The following is a 20,497-nucleotide window of genomic DNA, read 5'->3' on the forward strand; positions in this document are numbered from 1 at the left end:
CACTGAGCCAGGCATCGAACCTGCTTCAGAAATTTTATGTGCTATGGCATTGCCTCACCCTTTCAGATGATGTTATTTTCCTATCAACAGAAGGGTTTACCCCCTGCGTCACTGTCTCAGTGGCTCTATGGTGGGAAGTCCTCAGCTTACTACATCAGGGCCACTGGGAAATCTCTTGCATAAAACTGCTAGTGTGCCACCATGAGAAAATGGCATGAATACATACTTTTTTTGCTTCACTCAGGGCCCAACCAACCTAAATCCATCACTGCCTCCTGGAGATAGCTCTTTAGCTTGACAGGTAGCTGCTTAGTTAGATCTGTGTTCGATAAATTATATTCTTGATAAACAATGTGATGTGGAACATGTCAACTGAACAAAAGCTTGTACTCAATACCCTAGAATTCCTCTGTGGTACAGGAATTGTTAAGGAGAAACAACTGCACCCTACTGTGATGAAGGAAACTGGGATAATTTTAATTCCCCTCTTGTTTTGCCTCTGCCTCCTTAAATTCGTTTTGTTTCTTTCAACTATTTACCATTAACATATGTGAATATACAATGTAAACTTTCACGGCCGGTATTGACTTCACTTAAAACTTCCGGGCTGATAGGCCGTGGTCGAAGTATAAAACTGTCTCCTAACGTTTCGTCTCCGACTGCGGGAGACATCATCGGAGGTAAAGCGGCGAACTGCGAAGATGACTCGAGGAGGCGTTGATTATATAGGCAGTACAGAGGGCGCCACTGTCGATCACGTGGCGTCGGCTATGAGATTGTCTCTGGTAATGCCAACATTCACGATTGAAAGTAATCGATCGTCACGCTTGCGGTGCAACGCTGACATCCAAATTTTATCCAGTTTAACACCTTCGTCTTTCCTGTTAAAATTATTACGATGTTTATCAATCTCGATAGCCTCTCTATACAAGCGTGCATAATAATGCGAGGTTTTTGATATGACGCTCGTCTCGCTGAATTTTATTTCATGATCACCTTCCTGGTAAACATGTTCCGCTACGGCCGATTTATCCGTGTGACCTAGGCGGCAATTCCTCTTATGTTCGACAAGACGGGTGTTCACACTTCTCTTTGTGGTACCGATGTAAACCTGTCCACAACTACAAGGAATTTTATATACCCCCGGTGTAGCCAAAGGGTGCCGTGCATCTTTTGCCGACCTTAAGAATTCTTTTATTTTCCTAGTAGGTCTGAAAATAGTTTCCACCCCATACTTGCCTAAAACTTTCCCAATGCGATCTGTGACCTTGCTAATGAACGGAAGAAAAACTTTGCCCCTGGACGACTGTTGTTCGTCGTTACTCCTGATTCTCTGCCTAAAGCGAAGTGCTCGATCTATATCCTTGCTAGAAAAGCCATTCTTCACGAAAGCTGACCGTAGATGTTCAATCTCACCTTTTAAATAAACAGGTTCACAAAGTTTGTGCGCCCTGTCTACCAAAGTTTTCATTACACCTCTTTTTTGTCTAGGGTGGTGGTTTGAATCTTTGTGTAGATAACGATCAGTATGTGTGGGCTTTCTATACACCTTATGGCCCAACGTTCCGTCCGGTCGTTTAATCACAGACACATCCAGGAAGTTAAATTGCCCATTCCTTTCTGTCTCCATAGTGAACTGGATTTTTGGATTAATGCTGTTTAAATGTGTCAGGAAGGCATCCAAATCCTCTGCTCCGTGTGTCCATACTACGAACGTGTCATCGACATAGCGATACCATCTGGCTGGTCTCTTACTGGCCGTCTGCAACGCCCGTTGTTCAAAAGTCTCCATAAAAATGTTAGCCACAGCAGGACTGAGAGGACTGCCCATAGCCACCCCGTCAATCTGTTCATAAAAGTCACTATTGTATTGAAAGTAGGTTGTGGTGAGGTGAGATTGAACATCTACGGTCAGCTTTCGTGAAGAATGGCTTTTCTAGCAAGGATATAGATCGAGCACTTCGCTCTAGGCAGAGAATCAGGAGTAACGACGAACAACAGTCGTCCAGGGGCAAAGTTTTTCTTCCGTTCATTAGCAAGGTCACAGATCGCATTGGGAAAGTTTTAGGCAAGTATGGGGTGGAAACTATTTTCAGACCTACTAGGAAAATAAAAGAATTCTTAAGGTCGGCAAAAGATGCACGGCACCCTTTGGCTACACCGGGGGTATATAAAATTCCTTGTAGTTGTGGACAGGTTTACATCGGTACCACAAAGAGAAGTGTGAACACCCGTCTTGTCGAACATAAGAGGAATTGCCGCCTAGGTCACACGGATAAATCGGCCGTAGTGGAACATGTTTACCAGGAAGGTGATCATGAAATAAAATTCAGCGAGACGAGCGTCATATCAAAAACCTCGCATTATTATGCACGCTTGTATAGAGAGGCTATCGAGATTGATAAACATCGTAATAATTTTAACAGGAAAGACGAAGGTGTTAAACTGGATAAAATTTGGATGTCAGCGTTGCACCGCAAGCGTGACGATCGATTACTTTCAATCGTGAATGTTGGCATTACCAGAGACAATCTCATAGCCGACGCCACGTGATCGACAGTGGCGCCCTCTGTACTGCCTATATAATCAACGCCTCCTCGAGTCATCTTCGCAGTTCGCCGCTTTACCTCCGATGATGTCTCCCGCAGTCGGAGACGAAACGTTAGGAGACAGTTTTATACTTCGACCACGGCCTATCAGCCCGGAAGTTTTAAGTGAAGGATATGTGAATATAATCTGCTTTTCCACAAAAGACAAAGGTTGGACCTCAGTTTTAAAGTAAATAACACCAGATCTAATTTTGTGCTTAGTTTTATGTATGTAATTGAGTTTCTAATTTATTTTGACTATTCCTAGTTGGTACCTTTCATCATAGGGTGAAATCACTAATTGTTTCATAACTTAAATTCTATTGTTGGCATATAAACAAATATAAATTCTGCACTGATTATAAACGTTTGGAAGATGAAATGCTAGTAACCTTGAAGTATCTATTTGCCTATAGTCGGAAACATGTTGGCAAAGCCAATCCTTCATTAATTCCAAAGTAATTAACGGTCTTGTCAGAAGTATTGTTTGCAGAACTATATTTGTTAATTTCATGATTTAAACAAATAATTCGGCCTAACTTTTGTAGTAGAAGAAACTGTTAAAAAGAAGCAATTTTTTTATGTGTTCAGTCAATTTAATGAGTTAAGTTTTAATCGTAATTTATATAAATTTCACTTGAAACAATGTGTAGTTTCAGCACCTATTATTGTGATGATATATAAGGGCCCAATTTTTGGTCATGAGTCAGTCAGTCCATGGCCAAGTTTCTGATGAGTAACCTGTGCTGGTTAGAACAACAATGCTTCAAATTAACTGTGGAATAAGTGTTAAAGAATTAGGCTGTGTGTAAAAACAGTGACAGTGTCTGCTCCATATGTACCTGATTATTCTTCAAGATCTGTGAACTTTGTGCTTAGGTTTTACTGCTCATAGATGTTCAACAAGAAACTATTGTAGCAGTATGTGGAGTTCCGCCTGCTAACTATTAATGAGGCTTGTCAAAAGTTAAACAATAGTGCACTGGCTGTATAACTGTATTATTAGGGGGTTGTGAACAGTGAAGTTAAAGTACTGTAAACCATAACTGTGCATATGTCGGCTACATCATTTAAAGTGGTCAGTGTCGGAATCCACACAACCCATTTTTCAGCCAGTAAATCGACACCGAGAACAATCGTCAACAAACGAAGAAATTAAAAGCAGGCAGAACCACCACACAACATTTGAAAATGCTTCTGTCTGTCATACATTTCACTTCCTTGTGGAGAATGTTAAAGAGTTTTATAGCTCAGCACTTTACTCTTTTCTGTGTCAATCATAGATTCTGTAGAATGAAATGCAGATCATTTTCCCTTCTAGTATTGTATTTGTGAACGTCCTCATTACTCTCAGACTGCAATGTCTGTTTAGCGCCCGAAAACCTCAAACCACACACACACACACACACACACACACACTGCAATGTCTTGCTGACAACAGATTTTTCAGTAAATACACTGCGTGACAGAATTAAAGGATCACTTTTTTGAAACCCCGTAACTGTCTTCCATTGTGACATAGAAGTTTGAAATTTGGCTCAAGGGTGCGCACAACCTTCCTCTCTAATGGTGAAAAAGCTTGGTACTCTGTGACATTGCCCTTGAGCTCGATGACACTTCAAGCACAAGGTGTAAATGCGTGCAAAAAAGGCCAGAGCTCAGAAATTTGTGTGATGTGTAAGGTGGTTAATGATGTCATACTGGCACAAAATTTCACCACAGTTCTGTGGAAGCCACTGTAGATGTGTCACACACTGGGAAGGTCGTCACACCTCCTCTTACACACGTTCACCCTTTCTTTTGATATCTGTGCGACAGATGTCAGAATAGCGACACCAAAGGTTATCGAGATTATCATCCTGATGCTCATTGCACTGAGAACTGTCACTTTAGATGGTGAAGAGTGTTGGTGTCAATGCCCTATGGAAAGGAGTGGCTTCATTGATGCTCTTTATGCCACCCTCTGAGGCTTTTTCGTGTTAGTTCTGAGAAGCAAAGTGTCCGAAATCTTTTCTTCAGCCACTCAAAAGGAAACCATGTGATTTTCAGCAATGGGTATCACTGTTCTGACCCCGTCAAAAAAGGGATGAAATGTGGGTAAGAGGAGGTGTGACAACCTCCCTGACATGTGGCTTCAGACAGAATTGTTGTGAAATTTTATGCCGTTGTGACATGATTAATCCACCTTACAACTCACATGAACTTCTGACCTGTGGCTTTTCTTGCATGTGTCGACACCCTACTGTCTGAAGCATCTTTCATCCTGAGAGTGACATTGCATAGCTCCGTGGTCATGCACCATTATAGAGGAGGGTTGTAGGCACCTTTGTGCCAAATTTCAAAGTTACTCATCAGAATGGGACAAAATTATAGGGTTTCAAAAAAGTGATCCTTTAATTCTGTTGCATAGTGTGGACGCACTAATAGGCTGTGATTAATATTCATTGTTGCATAAACAGATGCTTGTATGATGTACTTTTGTGAACACCACAGATAATTCAAATTCCTTTTTGTGAAATCAACTTCTTTCCATTGAGTGATAAGTTGCTGCCAGAAAATTATCCTATAGGACATCAGTGATTGAAAATAGAAGTTATTCGTTTCTATGCCCCCCAAAGTTGTGAATTCTGGTTAAAATGTGTGATCTAAAACATTTTAGCTGGTATTCTGTATGAGTTTTCACCAATATGCAACACAATAACTTGTTAACTTTATATCCTTTCAATTAATTTTTGTTGGTACACTATGCTAACAGGAGGTGGAGTATTTTTGACAATACAGAACTGTAGGAGCTGTAGTTTTTCAATGTTCAGAACCCATTGTTAAATATTTACAAAACTGTAATTTACTAGTTTTGGTGTCGGTGTTCCTTTGTATGTTCCAACAATAATGTTTTTCTTATCTGCTAAAAGGGCTAATCCTGTCTCCAGTTGATAATTAACAGAGAGCAAGAACAGTAACAAGTCCCTAATTGAACCCCTGCGGAATGGTTATTGTGATTTCTCCCATGCAGATAATGTGGCAGTGTCCTTTGTCCTAGTGTAATTTCCAGCATTCTGTTTCCCAGCCCACACATGCTGAACCATATTTCCTATAATAACTACTTTAACTGGAGAATCCCCTTTCACTTGACAGCATTTAAAGAAAACATTACTTGTTGCGAATATTTAAACTGTGTCTATGTTTATATCACCAAACATTTTGAAGAAATTGATTTCTCTCTTAAAACAGATCCAATGAAGCTGTCTACAGGAAGAGAAGAGATGTTATAATTGGTTCTGATGTAAATGAGACGTTAGAGCAGCTAAAACAAGATACTAAGCTGCTAGAGAATGCTCTCATAAATCACAGAAATAGTTTGGAACAGCTTGAAGATGACATTGCAGAAATGAAAGCAGCCTTGAACAAGCAGGATAAGAACACAAGGTATGTGGTTAGTTTATACAAATTCATTCATGAGCACCGGATTAAGAGACAGCTACCAAATATTTTATGAAGTGCTCTGTCTTCATTGTTTGTAAATGAGCATTATTGCTATACTAGTTGAAATAATTATTGTTTCTAGGAACAATCGCATTAATGTTTTTACATAACTGGTTTCAATCCTCTCAATAAATCTTCAGGTCTAAAAATAAAACTTCGATGTGCTACATGGAGGAGCATGTATTGGCTGTCTTGATCAATTATTGATTAACAGTGGACCTGGTTATTTCATTTTTACTGTGTATTTTAACTTGTGCACATAGCTTTAGTATACATTGATAGATTTTTTTTCCCCCTATCAGTGAGTAAAACATTTACCGGTAGACTGTCTTTCTTGATTAAATTTTAGGATTGGCTCTTTTTTTAGATTCTTAATATTATTGTTTGCAAAGAAGCTTTCAGTTTTTTTTGTTTATGTGCCTTGTTGTAAATGAGAAAGGAGAGTATTTTTTTGTTGGTCTAGGGCATTACGTAGCTTCTGGGTCACTCCTTGTAGTTGAAGCTGCAGCAGAACTCTTCATGAGATCTGTCACCCGATGTAACCTCTGGTGTATTTACCTTTTTCTTTTTAATCTGGTCACCATAGTAGATTCTCTTGAAGCAGAGGTCCTGCTAATCATTGCCTCTAAAATCCCATGTGTAGCTGAGGAGAAGCTTGACTTCTTCACATTCTGTAGCTGTTATGGGAGCAAAAGAAGATAACTTACGTCATGAAAAAGCACATCCATTAATATCCTTTTATATTTTCTTGAATAGGTATACAGATCATTTGAGTGACTCATGAATTAAAGAAGAACACAACTTTTTATACAACATAAGCCTTGAAGGCTCAACATGCGAATCCAGATTACAATATATCTCATTTGTCACAAAACCATCCTTTCTTATTTTTGTCTCTGACCTTTTTTTTCCCCACCTTGTTCCTTTTCAAAGGTTTTTTTAAAGTAATTATTCCTCACCTTCCTGTAACGTCAATTTTCATATTTACCAGTTATTTATAAAGTGTATGGGTTGGTATTTTTAAAAAAAGGCCCAGCATTATGCCAATCTATTTCTACTCATTTCTGTCTGAGACAATTTACCTTTCTTTCACTATCTGTTTATTAGTTCATCACCTTAGTACAACAACTAGATAACAGCAAATATATTGGAAGAAATATGTTTGAAAATTTAACAGAATTTTAAAGCTTCACTATACTATGTTTGAAATAATTCTGATCTGATGTATTTATTTTGAAAAGTATAGTACTTGTATTTGTTGCACTGGTCCACATGGTGAGTTACCTACCTGTTATTTCCAAAATAAGCCAATTGATATCTATAGTAAAGTATTTATTTGCAGAAAATTACATAGTGATGTTGAAATATGCAAAATTGTTTTAAACATACACAATAATGCTGAATATTCAGGAATTCATTCACTTTTTCACCTTTTTTTTTGTTTCAAAAACAATCGCCGTTGCCCGAAGTCATTTACTGATTTTCAGATGATGATTTACATCTTTCTGCATCTTCATCATGAAATAGGTTTTTGTAATATGGCCAATATTCTGATCTAAGTGCAGGAAGCACTGACTTGAACAGGGGTGTAAAATCATTGCACTTTTTCTCTGTTATAGCTAGGATGGATGTGTACAAAGATTTGGTGTCTGACAATGTGATCATGTTGACTTTTCTTGTTACAGCCCAGAACTCTAAACACTTCAACAAAGTGTTCTTTGAATTGTAAACAAATAGATGCCGTTTTGTGAAGTTTACCCATCACATCCTCTGCTGTTTGACTGGCTTCATATTCACATCCTCTTTCCGCATAGTCATGCAGTGATTCAGACAATACTTTCAATTGATAATATTCTCATGGCTTATTTCATGATCAACAAAAGGTTTGTTATCCTTCCTCCTTACACTTCTGACAATAGTTGTCTGATCAGCAGGCTAGTTTACTTTTTTGACTCTTTTTAGCTCATTTTTGTTTGGTCGCTTCCTTGTCTGTTCAGTTCAAATTTTGCAATTGATTTTAAACTAACTTTCCAATGAGGTAGAGACTTGAAACTTTCAACATAGCTTAGAACCAGATGACAGTGTAGTACTGACTTTCTTTATTGTCTGGTGTGTGGAGGACAGTACTTTGTGCATCATTGCCATTTCACCCTTTTCCCATTCCAGTCGCAAATGGTTGCTGGTAAGCCTCTGTATGTACTTGAATATCTGTAATTTTTATCTTTATGGTCTTTTCACAAGGTATTTGCAGAAAGAAGCAATATAATGATCGATTCAGAAGAGAAACTGAAATAAACCTGTTGCAGTCTCATCAAGATGTTTGAAATCGAGTGAAAAATTTCACACATTCAAGACTATAAAGAGAAAAATAATTATTTCAACAAAAATTGATATTTAATGTACCAAGTCTTTCAATTGTACTACAAAGTACAAAATAATTTCTGCTAGCTGCTTGCAGATTCCTAAACCCATACAAATAGTCCTAAAAACTTTTTATTCTGAATTTTTGTGAAAATACTTGTAAGATTTTAAGTGAAAAACATGGGATGCATGCAGAACATAATTGATGCAGGAATAGTTCACCTCTTTGCTATATACCCAACATAGTATGCTAGTGAAGTATTACAGCTAAGTAACTGAAGTTATCTACTTGTAGTATTATAGTTATCTCATCATCGGCAATCCCTGTTGCAGCTCTACTGGGCAACTCAAGATATCAGTTTGTAGCACAGAAATACTCCCTGGGTTTAATACCTATTTGTTGAAACGCAGTAAATCCAGAGAGATGTCCAGTTGTAACATTGAATAGAGCATATCGAACTAGGCAAGATTCATACAGATAACTCAAAGGTGCAAAACATCATGTTACCTTGTTGTTGCAGTAAGATGACAAACTAATTCCTATGTATTGTCAAATTGTAATAAAAATAGTAAATGGCTTACTGATGTATATTTTTAATGTTTCATAGTTTAGTCAGTCTTTCATTTTGCAAACTTCCTGGAGCTTTGTTTTGATTCAGGTCATTTCAGTTTCCTGTTATTTGAGACTGAGTTATTTTCAATTTTAATTTTTGCATATGTTGGTATGAGTAATGGTTATGAACTTTTCTTACTATAATCAATTTTAGCATTACTTCTAATAACTTTTATTCTCAGTTTCATAAGCGCTCTAATATATCTGTATGCTTGTATCAGAATGTATTTTATGAACAGTTAGAAGTTGATCATTTCCATTGTCATTGCTGCATTCACTACAATAATTTTTGTTTCCAAACACAATCACATTTATGTTTTTAGGTAACCAGTTCCAAATGCCTTAAAAGTTTCTAGGGGCTTAAAAACAAAAATTAAGACTTCATTTTGTTGCATAGAATCAGCATATGCTGTCACTCATCAGTTGTTCATTATGTGCATCAGTATATCATTCCAACAAAACCCGAATAAGCTCATATCCATTTTCTCTCTTTTTGCCTCATTGACATTTCCTGGATTTCAGCATCAAAACTACTTCATAACTGCTTAAAACCAAAATTGCAATTCTGGCATTTATGATAAATGTGTACGGCCAATGGGAAAAATATTGTTCAACATTTTTTTCATATAGGCCATGCAATCTCTTCCTAGGGTCCCAAATGGTACTTTCTACAAGAGGTTGCTGGTAAACATCAGAAATGAAACTAAAAATCCTCAAATATTCAAAAACAAATTAAAAGGATGCCTCATTCACCACTCTTACAATTTATTTGAATATTTGGATTCATGGATCTAAATTCCAAGTAACTGTAATATTTGTATTAAGCAGGCCTTCACTTTGGCAGTATACAGACAGTTCATAGACATCTGTGTAAAGTGTCAGTGACAGTGGAGCACAAATGGCAAAAGTTCAAAACCATCATTTAGTATCCCTTAGACAAGTATGTTTTGAGCAAGATATTAAGAGATGGGGAAGACCCACTGTGGTTTAATAGCTGTGTTAGAAAACTGCTATATAGACAAAGAGAATTTTATCACATATCCAAGAGAATTCAAAACCTAGTTGATAAACAAAAGCTGTAGGAAGCAAAGATCAGCATAAGGAGAACAGTGAGACAAATGTTCAGTTACTTTGAAAGAAAATTTTGTCAGCAGATCTGATGAAAAACACTAAGAGTTTTTGGTCTTACATAAAATTAGAATGCAATTTGAAATCACTTATTCAGTCACTTACTGACCATACAGGCACCAAAATGGAGAATAACAGAGAGAATGTCAAAATACACAGGGGAGGGGGTGGGGGGAGTAGCACAGTGAAGCTGAGAATCTCTAATGGGCAGATCTTTGAAGATGGACACAAGATATCCTGTGAAAGCGTGCTCCAAAAGTTTCAAGAATCAGCATTAATTGAGTAACCTGGGAGTGTATTAGAACTATGTATATAGTGTTCATATTGGAGAGAGATTAGAGTTGCATCTGAGGTGTGCATTTCCTGATCAGTAGTGTCCCAGGTGTGCTCCATAGGTTTGAGGTAAGATGACTGGGGCCCACCCAAGCATGCTCATTCCTGTGAACTGTTTCTCAGTTTTACCAGAATTTGAGTGTGATGGAATGGAGAATTGTTGTGCTAATGGGCAGATCATATGCCAGATACTGTAGGGATATTCACATGACCAGACAGATTGTTTCTGTAACAGTTACCTTATTTCATCCCTTGCAAATATCCCCCCACAATACATTAACCATCTGCATGGATAGGATGTTCTTGTGAAGCAGGTTGCATCACCTCCTGTGGTATTTTCAGATGTACTGTGTATGTCATGGCAGAGGGTTATTTTTTATTGCACCCTATATTAAAGTTTCTTCCCATTACATTCAGGGTGGCGTGTGCAAAGTATGGCTGCTTGTATGCCTCTGTTTGAGTCATTACTTGTCTAAGTTTGTCTGCTTGATCTTCACAGGATAGATACAGACAGGGCTGATGAATAGTTTCTGTGCAGAAATATGTATTTTGAAGTTTACTAAGCAAGTTGTAGTGAGCTGCTTGCTGGTTTAGATTTTTCAGTATACCTATCACCTTCTTGTTCCAGATAAAAAAGCCTATGATAATTTGCACCACCCTTTACTGTATACGCCCAGAGTTCCATGTAAGTCCGATCCAACATGGGTCCCATACACTTATGCAATACCATTCCATATTAATGTGGTAGAAGAGTAGTAGTATGGCTTTTGACATGGTAGATCAACAGTAGATCCAGTCTTTAGCTGAGTATGAGACAGTTGTTGGAAATACATTGGTATAGGAAAGATCTGGTGATGACCTGTCTTGGTTAGTGAAGGCTCACAATAGTGTCCACAGAGAAAATGTATGGAAAACTTGGGAGGAAGGGAGTTGAAAACAGACACTTGAACTTATTCAAGAGATGTGTGACACCTGTGTCCAGACCTAAGTTAGAAGAACTGATTGACTTATGAATGTTATGGGCTTGAGACAAGGAAGTGTGATTTCACCATTATTATTTATAGCAGCAATGGATGAAGTCATGAAAGGGACAAAAGAAGTTCACAGGGGAAGGGAGATGATCTTATGGCTATTTGCTGATGATATCATGGCTTGAGGAACCAATGGTAAGGATGTACAAGAACAAATAGAAGTCTTAAATGAAAACATCACAAAATATGGAATGAAATGCAGTGTGGAGAAAAGTAAGAATATAATGGTAACCAGAGGAGACAGAAGGTGAGAGAGAAAGGACAGGCTATTGAAATTGTGGATAATTTTAAATGCTTAGGAAGTGTGATAATAGAGAATTCAAGAATGGAGGCAGAAGTTAACTAAAGGGTACAACAGAGGACTGCATTTTACCAGTGTGTGAGGAACTTAGTCTAGGGAAGGTAGGTGCCTTGAAGCATACAGAAGTACTGTAGAAGATACACACCCATGCTAACACATGCATCAGGGACCTGAACAGTGACAAGAAAAGAGGAGAGTAGAATTCATGTTAGTGAAATGAAATTCCTAAGAAGTACGTTGAAGAAACAGAATGAGAAATGAAGATGTTAGGAACAAAATTGGAGTAGAAAAGATACATGTGAGAATTGAGAAGAACAAGTTGAAACGGTTTGAACATGTGAAGAGAATGGAAGGTGGAAGAATACCAGCAAATGATAGAGGCTAAGTTTGAGGACAAGAGGGGAGATGTACAGCAAAATTGATTGACTCTAAAGACCAGAGTAAGAAGATGGAATCTGAACTGGAACAACGCAGTTACAGATGAAGAATCTTGGAAATATGGGGGAAAGTGGACAAGTACCGTAAATGTCCCAACCTGGCCTGATGCTAAGTAAAGGGGGAACTGACACTTGCACAATATTCAAGTGTGGAGCAGTGCAAGGGTTTTGTATGCAATTTCTTTTTGAATACAAACTGCAGTTGCCCAATAGCTTACCACTTACCACTGACTAATAGCCAGCCATTACCTTAATGTACCATAGGGTTCATACTGAGGCATACAGATAGTCATTTTTTGCTTGCTCTATTTGTGACTGCAATAGAAAAGGAAATGACTAGTAGTGGAACAAGGTACCTTCCGCCATGCACCATACAGTGGCTTGTGTAGCATGAATGTAGATGTAAATATAACCAGTCCTATGTGGATGTTTCACTTCATATCTCTACCCATTGTTTCTCCTAAATGTTTTGTAACATGACAGACTCTATTTGTGACTCATTAATCCTGCAGTCAAAAGATACTACACTTTTACATGTTTCGTCAAGTGCAGAACTTTGGCAACTCTCTCTTTCAATGGACAGAAATGTAGTCTTTAAACCACTCTGATAGTTTGTTAAGCTCTAACGAATATTACTGCAGTTTTTATTGGATAGAACTTCCTCATAAATAACTTTATCATCTGTGCAATATGTCTAAGATTGCAACTAATACCATCTGCTAAGTCATTAATGTATAACATGAACAGCGATTATACTATTATGCTCCCATAGGGGACACCAGAAATTATTTCAGTGCCTATAGACAATACTTTGTACCACACAAAGTGCTGTGTAATTTGTAATCTTGCCGTCCCTCACAAAATTTGTTGTTTGTCACTCTTCAAAATAATTTACTCTTTTAATAAGCTTTGAGAGGAATAAGATTTACAAATAACTATTTTACTTATGTTCTTTTCTTGCAGTTGGCTCCAATTCTTCACGTCTGGGCATTGATTCTTGAGGCTCAAATTTTTGACTTTGTAGGTTCCAAATGACATGATAATTCTGAAGTAAGCCTGCTCCATAATTTCTGTTTCTGTAATTTTTTTATTCTATCACATTTTTCTATGCTACACTGTCTTTACAATCTCCACTTTTAAATCAAAAATTACATTGTTATTGCCAAAATTAGAAACACTTCCAACCACATCAGAGGCATGCCCACTACTAACTCATTCTGCAGAACTAACAATATTCCAAAGAAATTACAAATTTTCTTGACAAATGAATATCCACCAATTTATGTTGTTGTTGTGGTCTTCAGTCCAGAGACTGGTTTGATGCAGCTATCCTATGCAAGCTTCATCATCTCCAAGTGCCTAATGCAACCTACATTCTTCTGAATCTGCTTAGAGTATTCTTCTCTTGGCCTCCCTCTATGATTTTTACCCTCCACACTGCCCTCCAATACAAAATTGGTGATCCCTTGGTGCCTCATAATGTGTCCTACCACCTGATCCCTTCTTCTAGTCAAGTTGTGCCACAAATTCCTCTTCTCCCATCTAATCTTCAGCATCCTTCTGTAGCACCACATTTCAAAAGCCTCTATTCTCTTCTTGTCTCAACTATTTATCGTTCATGCTTCACTTCCATACATAGCTACATTCTGTACAAATACTTTCAGAAAAGACTTCCTGACACTTAAATCTATACTCAATGTTAACAAGTTTCTCTTCTCCAGAAATGCTTTTCTTGCCATTGACAGTCTACATTTTGTATCCTCTCTACTTCGACCATCATCAGTTATTTTGCTCCCTGAATGCCAAAACTCATTTCCTACCTTAAGTGTCTCATTTCCCAACCTAATTCCCTCAGCACCACGTGATTTAATTTGACTACATTCCATTATCCTCATTTTGCTTTTGTTGGTGTTCATCTTACACCCTCCTTTCAAGACAATGTCCATTCCATTCAACTGCTCTTCCAGGTTCCTTGCTGTCTCTGACAGAATTACAGTGTCATCGGAAAACCTTGAAGTTTTCATTTCTTCTCTGCGGATTGTAATTCCTACTCCAAATTTTTCTTTTGTTTCCTTTACAGCTTGCTCAGTGTATAGATTGAGTAACATTGGAAATAGGCTACAACCCTGTCTCACTCCTTTTCCAACTGCTGTAGTAGTAGTAGTAGTAGTAGTAGTAGTAGTAGCAGCTTTATTCATCTGTAGATCTCATTTTACAAGAATATAGGACATGTAAAAGTATTTACAAGTTTAGACCAATTTAAAATAAACTAATTTGTATACAGTATAATAGAGGGAAACATTCCACGTGGGAAATATATATCTAAAAACAAAGATGATGTGACTTACCGAACGAAAGCGCTGGCAGGTCGATAGACACACAAACAAACACAAACACACACATAAAATTCAAGCTTTCGCAACAAACTGTTGCCTCATCAGGAAAGAGGGAAGGAGAGGGAAAGGCGAAAGGATGTGGGTTTTAAGGGAGAGGGTAAGGAGTCATTCCAATCCCGGGAGCGGAAAGACTTACCTTAGGGGGAAAAAAGGACGGGTATACACTCGCGCGCACACACACACACACACACATATCCATCCACACATATACAGACACAAGCAGACATCTCACAAGCAGACATATTTAAAGACAAAGACAAATGACATTAGTATTTTGTAAATGAATCCAGAATTAAATTTAATAATAAGCATCGGATTTTCTAATTAATAATAGGACTTTTAAGTGTGCCAGATATTTTGTAATTTCAAATTTTTCTAAAAGAAGAGTAATTTTAACTGTATATACAGAGTTAGTACATATTGATAGAGACAAAGAAAATAAATTTATTTCGTTTTATATATTTTAACTTGCAATATAATGCATCATATAGAAAATCATATGAAACTATTTTAGTTAAACATCTGAGATAATATTAACCTGTTTAAAAGGTAGAAAGTATTTTTGGTATCAATAACTTCTATTAAATAAAGGTAATGTTGGAGGAGGATGTCTCTTTACAATATCCCCTTCACAGAATTGAAAAACAATGTGTTTACAATATTTTGTGACACACTATAAGGTTTGCCAAACAGTGTACAATGTGATGCCAAAAGATAGAATACAGATGTCTAGAAGCATCTGATGCATAACATATTACAGAAAACATAAGAAAATTATCTACTATACAAGTCATAATCTATACATATTTCAGGACATGGCATTCAGATTTTCAGATCTGTGGAACATTCTGTCACAAGACAGTTGATACAAAGTCAAAACTACAACATTGCAACACTAAACCAGAGAAATAAATACAGAGACAAGGTAAATTACTAGAATTACAAATTGTAAGTTTACATCTCTAAAATCATACTTTCAAAACCTTCAAAAGAGAAGAAAACGGCGAGTGAGCTGACTTGAAAAACTCACGACAATGGGTACAGACCAGAGGAATATACTCAATCTTGAGTAGGATTATAGCTCAAAATCAGTCAGCCACATAAACCAGAGTACTTAAGGATATGTTGACTCATAAAAGGACAAAATAATGAAAAATATTAGGGCCTAAGCTTACGATGTGGGGGCTGACCCATGAATCCAAACCACACCTGGTACAAACCAGCAAAAAATGTTTTGACACAACAAAATGAATAAAGCTCATAATGATATCAATAAGTTCAATCATATGCAAAGAGTAATTGTAAGAAGCATCAAGCCTCAATCAATGGTTGTACCCTCTCCTTCAGTACACACACATAGTTGCAATGACCAGGGATACCCAAAACAAAGTTAAACATGACTTTGCCCACAACTCAACTTCCAATCAGATACAACATTGCATTACTCAGGATAAATACAGGTTACACAGAGTCTAAATATCTTTGAGTGGTGACATAATCAAGTAGCTTGAGGACCAAAATCAGTGTATGAATGCAGGCATGTATACATCTTGTTATATTGTCTATACTAATAAATGTTGTCTACACTGCTTGCTAATTGTCCATACAAACTAACCTACATACATAAAGGTGTAGACGAGTCATTTACAATTGATAAAAAAAAAAAAATACTGATTTAAAGCTACATAATGTATTGGGAAGTTAACCCCATACTTGAAAAAACATACATTTATGTAGACTAACACTGTCTTTGGCAGTCTTGGCACACAGTTTACAAATCTCAGTCACTACACTGATGTGGTTGACAAATGCTTGAGTACATTACCCAACACCTATGATCTCTTGTTAAGTCGACTGGTCCAGCCAGGTACAGCCATTCAGCAGTGTAGGGAGTGGATCCACCCACATCTTTCAGTTTCCTCCCCAGAGTTCTCATCACATGCTCCAACAGATAGGTAACTTCCTGTTTAGCATTCACATCAAATCCTGAGACATTGTTTTGTGTACTAAATATGCTGTTCAACACCTTCTTCACATCACATGGCATATGCTCTCCCTATTTGTATTCCAGAAGCAAGTATGTAGGGTTTACATCAGATAGGATTAAAAAGTGTTCACATTTGAAACTTTAATAAACAGAGCTAAGAGCAATGAGAAAAGAAAAAAATTAAACTAACAAGGTGATACACAGAGATATACTAAGATACATCCCTAATTTTTGCAGTACAAATTATGAACATTGTCCCAATTCAAAATTGTTAAAGGATCTACTCATTTAGTCTCATGGCATATATGTATCAAATTCTGAATCACAAATCTATTATGGAACATAATTATATAGTGTATAATAGATTTTACCGCAGTCAATAGATAAGACAAAACTTCAGAAATCACATCATCATACATACTACATTCCTGACAAACAGTACACCTTTGTATAGTCTTATGACTCTGTAAATGGATTTAATCTCAGTCAATAGAAAAGACAAAACTCTAGAAATCACATCATCTTACATACTAAATTCATGACAAACAAAACACAATTATATAGTATTATAAATCTACAAACGTAGTGTATATTTTCTTCTAGGTTAGGGGTCATTATACATCCATGTTCAAAGGTTTTGTCATCTATTCTAAATGTTATCAGTACTTGAAATTTTACGTACTTGCTTTGCTTACCAGTAGCTTTACACGTACAATGGACATTTCCACAAAATTCTTACTATACTTAATCTTGTCTCAATCAAACAGTTCCCTTCCCACTGATCAGTCTCAATCTTAATGTAAGGACACCCAAAATCTGAATCATCTTCTCTGTTATTAGACACTTCATGCAAAAGATCACTTTCTATTTCATCAAATGCTGCATCCACACTATCTTTGCAGGGTTTATCAACTTTATTGGTATCATAGCATTGCTTTGGTTACTCATATTGTCAGGTAAAGACTGAACACAATGAAACAATTCTATAGCACAACTGACATCACTTATTACAGACGGAAAACAAAATATGTTACTGTCAAAATTACACTTCCTACTTATATCTTCTTCCACTTCATTTACCAATTTGGATACAAATTTTGTCTAACCACAGCTAACTTATTCCAGAACACACATTTATCTATGTTATCATCAATCTGGTCCCAGACAAACTTCAAAAAGTTTTCACCTTTATTCTCTAGGCTTACAGATAACTCACCTTTACTGTTTGGATCATTACTCTGTATGACTTTAATAAAAAATTGCTTTGACTGGACTGGTATACTTTGACTCTCACTTTCATCATCACATACATCACTTATGTTATCTGTATTGTCAACATCATTCACAAATAACTCTAAAACTTCATTGTTCTTAAATTCCACAGATACCTGATACTCATCATTATCTTCATAATATTCTTCCAAAATTATTTCAACAACAACATTAACACAAGTCTGATCTCCATCAAAGTCATTTACCTCACCTAAATTCATTTGCAATAAGCTACCAGTGTCAGACTCAATAACCTTAGTTATGTCATGGCTCTCATTCACATATACACCAAAAATACCACCTAAATCAGATCCAATACAGTTATCATCTGATTTACATACGTCAATAGTACTGTTTTCTGACCAAGAGGAGAAATTATTAGTACATTCTACGTCAAAATTCTCATTACTCTCACATTCTGGTTTGTGATTAGCAGCTACATCACTATAATTAAACATAGTATCCCAAAACTTTTGATCAAAACATAAATGAGGAATCTGCTATTTCTTCTGTTCAACTTCAGATACCTGTGACACATTATTAACACTGTTATTATTGTCTAATTGCAAGTGTAAATAGGGATCCTGTGCTTGTTGTGTTTCCTCGCCCCAAAACTGTAGCCCTTCATTGAGGCACACTGCCATTTCCTGAGTAATTACCTCTATGATTGTTTCTCCTGTTAAGCTGCTTATAGTTATCCCCATTTTTCCTATTCTGCTGATCTACAAAATTTCTATCTCTATTAACATTCTGGCCGTGATAGAATTAGCATTATCTCTGTTTCTGTAGTTTTTACCATTGTGATCTCCATCATCCCAATTGTTATGGTACATATGTCTTTCTACTGCCTTATCCAGCCTGTCAATGTATTGTAAAAATTGTTCAAGACAATTGTCAGGTCTGTGTACTAGATCCCATTGCAACCTTTCTTGTAATCTCCTTTTGAGTGCATCAGTCAGTGTCATTTGGGCAAATAGTTTGTCAAGGTATGTTAATTTCTTAAGCTGGTTCTTACAAAATTCTTTCAGACTACTGTCCCTATTCCTATAATTAGGGCCATTCAAAAATTTGCTTTTAATTCTCCCCTGTTCAGCTTCTGACCAAAATTTATTTAAAAAATTTTTTTTTGGAAACTTTGATATTTTTCCCACTGACTTAAATTCAAATTTACTCAAGACACAGCTTCGCCTTCAAGACATCTTTTAACAAATTTAGTTTTTTGATTGACACTCATGCCTGACACAAAACTATCTCTACAGTGGTGCAGAAAATCCACTGGATGTAAATTGTCTGATGGAAAACTTTTGATTGGTATGTTGGACCATGCATTACCATTGTTTGAATACAGATTTTTGTGAATACAATTTTCCTGAACTGCTGAAATTTTTTGATCTAAAACTTTTACATTAGTTTGCATATTGTTTTCAACATTTAAAATTTTTTGATCTAGTCTACTAAAGTTCTTTTCCATTTTTTCCACTTCGGCCTTCTGTTCAACTCTGACATCATTAATATTCTTCATTTGTTATCTTGCATATTCAGCAGTAAACTCATTTTCCAAAACAATAAATTTATTTTCTAAAACATCAACTTTTCCATCCACACTTTTTAATCCCTCCGTCAACCCATTTTTTAGCTGCAAAACCTGATTACTGTGTTGGTCTATTTGGTATTGTACTATGTCCATTTTACTATTGTTTTCAGTTCTTATTTCAGTTAGCTGATCATTGCTGCACTAAATTTGATACTGTTATCTGTCTGCATTTCCTCTAGTTTTGCCAAAATCAACTGCATGATATCAGTTTTTACTGTTTCTTTGCTGACTGTGATTTCACTTGGTTCAAACATTCCCTGGCTTGGTCCCACAGCTTTCACTTCTACATCACTACTACCCTCATCTCTAGTCATTTTGTTACCTATCTCATGTTTCTATATACAAATTAATTTCACAAGTAGTTTGTACTTATCCATCCTTTTTTTATGTCCCTTGTTGTAGATGTAAAGTCCTCTTTCAATTTATCTGGTCCGTCATTGTTGGTAGTATTTCGTCACTGTTGATACAATTTTGTTGGGCGGCCCTCGGTCTTCTTTCATCAAGTGATTGCAACTTCATTTATGTATAAACTGCAATGACACAAATTACTTTCCCTTCTTCTGCAACAGACAAAACTTCATTATCAGTCAATCGATCCTGGATGAAGCCACCAATTGTAATCTTACCCTGTCTCACAAAATTTGTTGTTTGTCATTCTTCAAAATAATTTACTCTTTTAATAAGCTTTGAGAGGAATAAGATTTACAACTAACTTTTTTACTTACATTCTTTTTCTCATAGTTGGCTCCAATCCTTCACGTCTGTGGGTTGATTCTTGAGGCTGAAATTTTTGACGTTGTAGGTTCCAAATGACATCATAATTCTGAAGTAAGCCGGCTCCATAATTTATGCTTCTGTAATTTTTTTATTCTTTACATTTTTCTATGCCACACTGTCTTTACAATCTCCAATTTTAAATCAAAAATTACATTGTTATTGCCAAAATTAAAAACACATTGTGAGGTAATGGGGA

At 36.6% G+C, this 20,497-nt stretch overlaps 1 protein-coding gene across 1 annotated transcript in view; it reads left to right on the plus strand.

The window, feature by feature from the left end:
* Positions 1-20,497, plus strand: part of LOC126253349 (uncharacterized) — an 80,977-nt gene that overhangs the window by 16,948 nt on the left and 43,532 nt on the right. The window contains exon 2 of the mRNA XM_049954619.1: positions 5,820-6,014. Coding sequence (XP_049810576.1) covers positions 5,820-6,014 — 195 coding nt within the window. The remainder of the gene's footprint in view (positions 1-5,819; positions 6,015-20,497) is intronic.

The sequence above is a fragment of the Schistocerca nitens genome, chromosome 4, assembly GCF_023898315.1.
Source record: "Schistocerca nitens isolate TAMUIC-IGC-003100 chromosome 4, iqSchNite1.1, whole genome shotgun sequence".
In the NCBI taxonomy this organism is placed as follows: Eukaryota; Metazoa; Arthropoda; class Insecta; order Orthoptera; family Acrididae; genus Schistocerca; species Schistocerca nitens.